The 10,251-nt window shown below is 40.4% G+C and overlaps 1 protein-coding gene across 11 annotated transcripts in view; it reads right to left on the bottom strand.

Moving 5' to 3' along the window:
- The window catches only part of kif21b (kinesin family member 21B), a 370,384-nt gene extending 360,920 nt beyond the window's left edge, over nt 1-9,464 (bottom strand). For all 11 annotated transcript variants that reach the window (XM_061984919.1, XM_061984922.1, XM_061984923.1 and 8 more), the window contains exon 1: nt 8,977-9,464. In XM_061984919.1, the coding sequence (XP_061840903.1) occupies nt 8,977-9,026 (50 nt within the window). In that variant the 5' untranslated portion in view covers nt 9,027-9,464. The remainder of the gene's footprint in view (nt 1-8,976) is intronic.
- Between the last annotated feature and the right edge of the window lie 787 nt (nt 9,465-10,251).

Genomic DNA, 10,251 nt, shown 5'->3' with positions numbered 1-10,251 from the left:
TCAGTATCGGTATCGGATCGGAAGTGCAAAAACAATATCGGTATCGGATCGGAAGTGCAAAAACCTGGATCGGGACATCCCTATCGCGCACCAAATCAAATCCCATCTGAATTCTAAACAAAATAAACACATAATTTATTCTGTGTAATTTTGCAATGCAACTCTGAGTGACAGTGACAACAAGCGGCCCTAACGGTGTTCCAACACTGTTCAATTGAACACCGTTCAATTATTGTAACGTCTATCGAAATGCTTCGAGGACAAGAATTATATCGATCACGTTATTGAGCAAAACTGTTTATATTCGGCCATAACCACACCAAAAACATGAGTAAAAAACTTCTATCTCAAAAAACTAGTCATTTTCTGCCGTACAAACCAGGCCAAAACCAACTTGTCATCAACACGCATACCACTAAACCACTTGTGCGTTTATGGCCACACAAAAAGTCAGACAACTCAAACACCACACAAAGTTACACTATGACTCCTCAGTCATACATGTGCTTATTCTACTGTCATTTATTATTAATGTTAATGTATTGATATTAATCATGGAATGCTGTTACTAGAGAAAGTTACAGGAATGCGCACTTCATCCTATGCTTACATTTCATTGTGCAAAATGAGGATGTTTAAGGGCAACTAAATGTGATCTCTGAAAGGGGTACAAATGATTTCCAAAGCAGGACCCCATCCAGACATATTGTACAATACTAATCCATAGCTTATGAAAAACAAGATTTATTTTATTTTCATTACAAGTGGGCCAAATCACTAATATTACAAAATAATCACATGAAAATGACTCCTCTCATTTGAGTGTTATTATAAAAGATTGGTTTGAGACAGGTGTGCTGCTGGTATTGCCACGTGTGATGTTGCTCACATGTGCTCTACTGAATGCTCAGGGAGTTTTTGTGTTTGCTCAGACACATGAACAATTAGAGGGAACATTGCGTGTGAGTGGTAATACGAATGAAGGAAGAATTAATTAATTGCCCCAAAAAACAGCAGGGGGTCCATCGTCTGGCGGTGGTTTGGCTTCAAGTGGGAATATGTCGAACAGACAACAGTAATTTGTCAAGTGTGGAGCAAAAGCGTTGCTATAAAAAGTAGCATTACTGCTAATATGTAGCATCATTTGAAAATTCCCCTGCTAGAGAATGAAAAGTGTTTGAAACTCCGCACGTCAACATCTCCATTCGGTGCCACACGCCCACACCATCAAAATGCAGAGGCAAACATTTCCAGATCAACACCGTATGAAAAAAATAGTGATTTTTTTAGTTGTGATTTCGTTCTCTGCATGAAAGTTTAAAAGTAGCATATATTAATGCAGTATGAAGAAGAATGTTTTAATGTAGACACATAGAATCATCATACTGCTGTGATTATATGCATCAAGTGTTAATTCAAGGCTAAGGCAAAATATCTATCTATCGTGTATCGCGATATGGCCTTAAAATATCGCGATATTAAAAAAAGGCCATATCGCCCAGCCCTAGTTCAATGATGCCATTTCTGTTTGTCATGTATAATTTTGTCTATTTTGTGTTTATCCTTGAATAAACAGGTCAGTTTCTTGTTACCAACCATTGTGTATTATTCAAACTCACCTAATTCAGCTGGCTAGTTATCAAGAGTACTATCGCAGCACTGGTGTTGTACAATGATGAACCAAATGTGACGGCAATCATAGACCTTATTGTGACAGCCGAAAGTGACACATGGGTCTGTACTGGCTGCTCAGTACAACACGGCTTGGTCAAAAATACCACATAAAATGCAACACAAACCGGAAAGTGTTAGTAATGTCAGAGTTTGTTGGTGACGAACCCCAAGATGCAGAGATGACGGCAGGCATTGAGCGAGAAAACATGATTTAATTAAACACTATGGCAAAAAAACAAACAAAAGGGTACAAACAAAAGGCGCGCACAAGACGGAGAACAAACTTGGCTATGAACTAAAATAGCACAGAGGCTAACTGTGGACAAGAAACAGAAACACTTACTGTGACACGAAGGAACTATGACATGAGCAGAGTGAACAAAAGTAGACAGAGCTACAACGACAAGTATTATGACAGGTAGTAGTGACATCGACAATAACAATAATCCAGCACTGACTAGAGGGGAAGGCAGGTTTAAATAGCAGCTGGCTGATTAACACCAGGTGTGGCCAGGTGCCAATCAGCCGCAGCTGAGGGGAAGCAGCACTCAGGGAGACAATGAGGAAATAACCAAAATAAGAGTGTTGACAGGAAATGACAGAGGAAAAACTCAAACTTGACCAAACTGTCAGGGACAAGTCTGCCAAGTAACACATGTTATTTATTCCCCTTATCTATCATTAGTCACTTTGAGACCTTCTCCCTGAAACGTAATAATCAGATTTGAAATGTAGGGGTAATAATGGACTCAGACTTGAACTTAAACAGCCACATTAGGTCAATAACATCAGCAGCTTTTTACCACCTCCACATTGCCAAAATCAGAGGAATAATGTCCAAATCTGACTTAGAAAGTCTGATCCATGCGTTGGTCTCCAGCAGGTTAGACTACTGGAGTGGCCTTCTCACTGGGCTCTCTAAACCAACTGTAAAGCAGCTGCAGTACATCCAGAATGCTGCTGATCGAGTCCTGACTAGAACCAGGAAATACGACCATATTAGTCCAGCGCTCAGGTCACTGCACTGTAGGGATGTCCCTATCCGATATGTGGATCGGATCGGCCGCTGATATTTGCCAAAAAATGCGTATCGGCAAGGCATGGGAAAATGCCGATCCAGATCCAGTTTTTAAAAAGAATTCGGTCCGTGTTTTCCAACGCACCAATTTAAATAATACATTCCACTTTTCTGCTGCTCCCTAATTTCCGTTCCGCATTTTCCAGCACACCTTCAACACAATAACAGGTCTGTGTCCTAACCGTCCTAATCGGAAGCGGATGTCGGTTAATGGTTCCGAAAGGCGAGCGGTAGTTACCGGTAAAAATGTCAGCTGTGTGGGATTATTTTACCCTACAAAACAAAAAAGATGAAGAGGTGGAGTGCAAAACATGCCACAATAAAGTCAAGCGTGGTGGTTAGTGCAGCCTCCGCCACAGCAGCCGATGTTATCCCATCTGTCCGTGTCCTTACACGCTTTCTAGACAGTGAGAGCGAAGAACACCGAGGTATTCAAACCATAAAGGCCACCTTACTCGATGCGGTGCACACACGTTTTGACCATGTGGAAACTTAACCCCTCTATGCCGTGGCAACAATTGCAGAAATCCACGCTACAAAGACAAGTAAGTGCTTTATAATTATTTGAGCATGTTATAAGCTTCAGTACTATATTGAAAATATTTTACTCTACAGCTGGCATTTATTTATTTGTCAGTATTTCAGTAGCCTAATGTTTCATAGATATAAAGGTGATGGGAATGTATTATTATTGTTATTATTATTATTGTTATTATTATTTTCCGTCAGTTATATGATGAGTGAGGAAATGAATGTCACTGTTGATCATTTGTGATCTATTTTGTGTGTTACTTGTTGTCATTGAACATTAATATGTGGAGACTGGCTGAAACAATATAAAATAATTGATATATCTTTGTTACATTTTATAAATGTTAAGGGTCTTCACTAATGCTACCAACCTGGATTAAGCAAAGGAGGCACTAAAGGTAGAGGTGATGAAAATGGATCAAGAACTGAAGACCATGCCCTCTGGAGAAGGTGTGGCTGAGGCTGAGACAGCAAGGCAAACACCAGGAATGGAGGCTGGAAGCTCAACCAGCAGCCTCGGCAGCTACTTTGACGAGATACTGGAGGAGAACTGCACAGCAGGTCCATCTGAGCAGCAGATCACCCCAGGGGCACTGTTTCAGTTGGAGAGCTACCTCAGTGAGCCTCCAGCTGGGCGTAAGAGCAATCCTTTTCACTACTGGAGATATCTCGACTACCCGCCCTGGCAGCAACAGCAGCCAAGTTCCTCAGTGCACCTTGCACCAGTGTTGAGAGTGAGAGGCTTTTTAGCACAGGCGCACTCATCATTGATGAACACAGGAGCAGGCTGACACCTGAGCATCTTGAAGTGCTCGTCTTTGTTAGAAAGAATCTCCCCATTATGCTCGGCCTGCAATCAGGGGGGGCAAACAATTGAAGGGAGTGTGTAAATAGTTTTTTTGGTTTTTTTTAAGTTTACACTTGTTCAAGAGCAAGTATTGATGCTGAGTTATAGACATTTTATCCCACTTAGGTTGTTTGTGTGTTTTGCTTTTTTTAATAATGTTTACAGCATTATTTGCACTTTATACTGTTCACTTTTTCACTGTTTAATGATGCCATTTCTGTTTGTCATGTATAATTTTGTCTATTTTGTGTTTATCCTTGAATAAACAGGTCAGTTTCTTGTTACCAACCATTGTGTATTATTCAGACTCACCAAATTCAGCTGGCTAGTTGTTATCAAGAGTACTAAAACCCTTTTCAACATGAATCTGACAACTAAGTAGGCTAAATAACTTTAAACTTTAATACATGCTCGGATAGGCCCGTATCGGCCAGTATCGGATCGGAAGTGCAAAAACCTGGATCGGGACATCCCTACTGCACTGGCTTCATGTTGCTCAGAGAATAAACTTTAAAACAGCTCTGTTGTGTACAAGTCGTTTCATAGTCTTGTGTCAAACTAGATATCTAACATGTTCGAACCATATGAACCACCTCGAGCTCTGAGAACCTCAGGGAGTGGTCTCTTGCTGGTGCCCAGAGTCAGGACCAAACATGTTGATAATGCATTTCAGTTTTATGCTGCTAAAATCTGCAAGAGTCTTCCAGAAATTGTGACACGGGCCTCAATGTTGGCAATGTTCAAATCCAGGCTGAAAACATTTTAATTTAAAATTGTGCAGATGACAACTGAAAGTATTTTATCTACCGTAAATTCTGGATTATAAACCGCTACTTTTTTCCTACGCTTTGAACCCTGTGGCGTATAAAACAGTGTGGCCAATTTATGGATTGTTCTTTGCTGACGACCATAATGCAAATAATTTTCATTAAACGCATGCAAGGACACTGAAAGAGAGTGTTATTGTTTGTGCTATGGCGTCATCTTTTGGACGAGTTGGCTTGCTGCAGGTGCTGCTGGGTGAATCTCTACAGTGACTCCTGCTGTTTAAAGCTTTGAACCTTAAGTACAATTGCCATTCTGTCTTCAAGCCATCCATGGCGGTTCTACTCATATGGATTCTTCATTCATCACTCCTAGCAACTTTTTTACAACATAACTAAAACAATTCATATTTACTAAACCGTCCTATGTGTGACGCCTATAGGAGTGTTTTCATTCAAATTTGTATGTGCTATACTAATGTAATGACGCTAGCGTTGTTAGCATTAGCTAATATGCCAACATGTTTACGAGTGTCTGTGTTAGTATTATTAACTTATAATGGCATTCTTTTTGTATTGTTTCAGTTTGTTAAATTCACCAAAACATCACCGTGGAGTTACTGAGTCTGTTTAGCTGATTGGAGAGCTAGCTTGCGCAACTAGTGGGTCCATGACGATTACTTCGGTTTTGTTTGATCACTTGTTTTACTGCCGTGTTACAGACACTGTTTGGAAAAATTAAGGTATGTAAATAAACATTTACAGAATCTTTCTGCGTAAATAACTAATTTACAACATATACATCTGCGGCTTATAGTCCGGTGCAGCTAATATATGGAAAATATTTTTGCTTCTAAAATTTAGTGGGTGCGGCTTATATACAGTTACATAGTCCGGAAAATACGGTACATAATGTGGTTGTTTTCATTTGAATTCGAATTTTAAATTGAATTAGAGTAAATTCTGCACTTTAAGCCGCTACTTTTTTCCTACGCTTTGAACCCTGTGACTTATAAGATGGAGCGGCTAATTTATGGATTTTATTTCGCGGACAGCAATAATAAAAATAATTTTATTAAAAAAATAAATTAAAAAAAAGCAAAAACACTGACGGGATGTTTTATTGTTACTATGGCACCATCTATTGGACTAATTCGCTCACTGCAGGTGCGGCAGTGTCTTTCTATTTATCGGTAGTGTTATTTTCCCCCCAACTGGATTGCTGTTCAATCTTCCAGTCGTCCATAGCGTTTCTACTCGTATGGACTCTTCATTCATCACTCCAAGCAACGTTTGTAAGTTTTACAATATAACTAAAACAATTCTTAATTACTAAACCGTCCCATGTGTGATGTCTGCAGGAGTGTTTTCATGCTATCATAATGTAACCATCGTTAGCATTAACAAATATGCTAACACGTTTACAAATGTCTGTGCTAGTATTATTAACATACGGCATTCTTTTTGTATTGTTTTAGTTTTGCAAATTCCTCAGTAAATTACCCAAAACAGTGGAGTTATTGAGTCTGTTTACTGATTGGAGAGCTAGCTTCAGCAGCTGTTTTGTTTTTCTGTTTTGTTTGATCAGACGTTTTACTGCCGTGTTACAGACATCGTTTGGAAACAATTAAGGTATGTAAATAAGCATTTACAGAAAATGTATGTGTAAATAACTATTTTAACAACATATATATCTGCGGCTTATAAGTGCGGCTAATATATGGAAACATATTTTCTCTCTAAAATGTTGTCCAGAAAATACAGTATGATTAGTTTTATAATAAATAAATGATAAATGGGTTATACTTGTATAGCGCTTTTCTACCTTCAAGGTACTCAAAGCGCTTTGACAGTATTTCCACATTCACCCATTCACACACTGATAGCGGGAGCTGCCATGCAAGGCGCTAACCAGCAGCCATCAGGAGCAAGGGGTGAAGTGTCTTGCCCAAGGACACAACGGACGTGACTAGGATGGTAGAAGGTGGGGATTGAACCCCAGTAACCAGCAACCCTCCGATTGCTGGCACGGCCACTCTACCAACTTCGCCATGATTATTTTATATTTTTATTTTTGCCTGCTTGTAATTTTCTGTAAAGCACTTTTAATTGCCTTGTGTAAGAGTTGTGCTCTATAAACAACTTAACTATGTGAATGGTGCCGTACATTCAGGAAAGGTCTTATCACAGTGACAGCTGGACTCTGCAACATTTCTTAAATTATTTTAAATTCATGCAAATCCAGGAACAGACTGCGTTTAACCTTGGCATGGTCCTGTAAATCCTAAAGATACTTTCAGCACTTTTAGTAATAAACCCACTCGGAGATAATGGATAAAAAAGTGATGAGCAAGCAGAACAGATGACAGCTGTCACAACGGCTCCTCAATCAATAACTTCAGAAGAACAGCGGCCACCAGCTGGCTCCGAGGCTTCCCCTTTTTTTGTTTCTTCCCTCGGTTTTGTTATTTTGTCAAAGCCGCCCAGCCCACTTCCTGTTACTGTCACTGTGAGCATGCACAAAGGAGATCCACTCAGCGGTTCATAGAAAAAGTGAATCTGAAGCTGCCCTGGGGAGGCGGCTGCCTTCAATTGCACGCTTCTTCTCTAAAAGCGTCCGCAAACCCCCCATTCTCGGAGCACAACATGGTCCTTGTGAGGAACCCAAATGTGACCTGTTCTAACTTTCATGCCTCGAATGCAAACATGAGGAAATAGGAGATTTATAAAAAAAACACCAAAACAGACACACTGTTGCCAAAATGTCCTCTTATGAGGACAAAGCCTTGAGGCTGCGTTCTCGACGAGAGGCACAGCTCAGAGGACCCTATGTGCTTTCAAGACGCATTGAACGAGCTCAGAAATAAAGACACCGTTTTAGTTTGGAGAAAATCATTCAGGGAAAGATCCCATTCTCCTGTCCACACCTGTCCTTGTCACGTCTCCTTTGTGTTTCATGTAGACCGGGGGGGCCCCCCAACTTTTGGCCTCCGAGGGCCAAAGTCAAATTGTGCCGATGGTCCATGGGCCAAACAGCAATTATTACCATGCAACACCACGAGTATTTATGAGCCTCATACCGCCGTTAGTTAGCCGGTAAAAAATATATATATTCATTTTACAGTAAAAATATTGGCAGCTCAGTCACCAGAATTGTACCATAAAATTGACTGTGATTTTTACACTAAATTAGTTAAATGTTTTACTGTAAAGTTTAGGGCTTATTTTTTTCAGTGCAAAACTCCATAAATGCATTTTAGATGGTACCACTCTTATTTTTATGGGAAGATTTTGGCGGCTGAGCTGCCATTGTTTTTACAGAAAATTTTAGTTTTTTTTTTTTTTTTTTACAGTGCATTAGTGTAAATTAAGAAATCAGAAAAATCCACGGCCCTTTTTTTTCACAGTTTTTTACTGCAAATTAAAAACGGTACTAGTCTTATTTTTACGGTAACATTTTGTCGACGGAGCTGCCAGTTTTTATAAAAAATATACAATTATTTATGTGTACTGTAAAATAAAAACGGTACCACTCTAACACTGACAGAACATTTTACAATAATTATTTTTTCACTGCATTAGTTTAAATTAAAAACGGGACCATTCTTGTTTTTACGGTAACATTTTTGCCACTGAGCTTAGTTTTTTACAAAAAAAATATTCTGTCATTTACTTTACAGTGTGCTTTTTACGTAAAATCTACTGACTTTTGTTTTTTTTTACAGTTTAGCCTTGCACTTGTCTCCAATGATTGTGCAGCTTGAAGAGGTCGGTATGAATAGGTCTTACATTTGACATGACGAACCAAATTTGTCCCGCGGCCCCCACTTTGGGCACCCTTGATGTAAACAGAGTGGAGGACATGCATGCACATTGCACACCTTGAGATTATTGCAGGCATGAAATGTTGCAGCATGATTCAGCAGATGACCTGCAGGTGTGCATGATGATGCTTGAGACTGATGACACAACGTGTATAATATTTGTATAATATTCATAATAATGCACATAATGTGTATAATAATGCGTATAGTTTGTATAATAATGCATATAAGCCCAGGTACACATGCAAACAGGCTTACCTCAACGCAACCTTCACGGAGCAGTCACCCTGGCTCCGATGGCTCGCCATTGTCTCGTCTCAGGTGCCCCCGGCAGGGTGCAAAAGTCTCCGGTGTGGTTATCGGGTTGTGGCCGAGGTGCTCATCCGCTGCATGAAGGAGGCGGCGCGGCGGCTCTCGGCGTCTCAGGTCAGAGGGAGCAAATCCGTCAAAAGCTGCCGGCGGCCAGCTGCCTCTTACGAACTCCTTGTCTGCTTCTCCCCCGCCTGGCGCTCATCTTTTCCGGCCCTTCTGCGGTCGGCGCTCGGCAGCCAACGGCTGAACCTGGTCGAGTAAAATGCTGGCGTTAGTGGCAGTGTGTCCCAGCGACTACATGATATTTTCGAGCACGTGTGAGCGCCTCGTAGCGCCGCGCGGCTTCTGTGAGAAGTACGCGGTAACGCCGCTGCTCTGGGAGGCGAGACAGTCACACCAGCAAATGATGCCTTCAAAGACTGCCGGAATTGTTCAACTCACTCGAAAGAAGAGACTTGACCATTTTTAACCGTCTCAATAACGTTGATCTACATCGGGCGTGTCATACTCGTTTTTATTGAGGGCCACTTCGCAATTACGGCTGCCCTCAGAGGGCCATATGTAACATTTAATTTTTGAATATGAACGTATAATAGCCTTGTTCAAATTGAATAATAAACGTTTTGATTACTATATTTTCTACTAGCAGATTGATGGATAACCTTGCTGTTGCAGGATCAGAATATAAAAAACAAAATGTACAATTGGATGCAGGACATTTTCACATCAAATTTGAAAGAATAAAACATGCATTTCGGCAGAAAGTGCTTTATTATTCCCAGTCCTTTTTTGGCCGGCCACATAAATTAAAGCAGCATATCACATAAAATGAGGGAGCAGGCTATATAAAATTATGTGGTGGGCCACGTAGAATAATGCGGCAGGTCACATAGAATGATGCGGCAGGACCACATAAAATGATGTGGAAAGCTACATAGAATAATGCGGTAGGACCACATAAAATGATATGGCTGGCCACACTAATTAACTGTGGCATATCAAATAAAATGATGTGGTGGGCCACATAAACAATGCAGCAGGACAACATCAAATGATGTGGCTGGTCAAATTAATCAATGCGGCATATCACATGAAATGAGGCGGGAAGCCACGCAAAATGATTTGGCGGGCCACATAAATTAATGGGGCATATCACATAAATGAGGCGGAGGGCCACATAAATCAATCAATCAATCAATGTTTATTTATATAGCCCTAAAT

The sequence above is a fragment of the Nerophis lumbriciformis genome, linkage group LG23 (assembly GCF_033978685.3).
Source record: "Nerophis lumbriciformis linkage group LG23, RoL_Nlum_v2.1, whole genome shotgun sequence".
In the NCBI taxonomy this organism is placed as follows: Eukaryota; Metazoa; Chordata; class Actinopteri; order Syngnathiformes; family Syngnathidae; genus Nerophis; species Nerophis lumbriciformis.
Note: the sequence above shows the minus strand (reverse complement) of the source record. Positions and strands in the feature narration are given on the sequence as shown.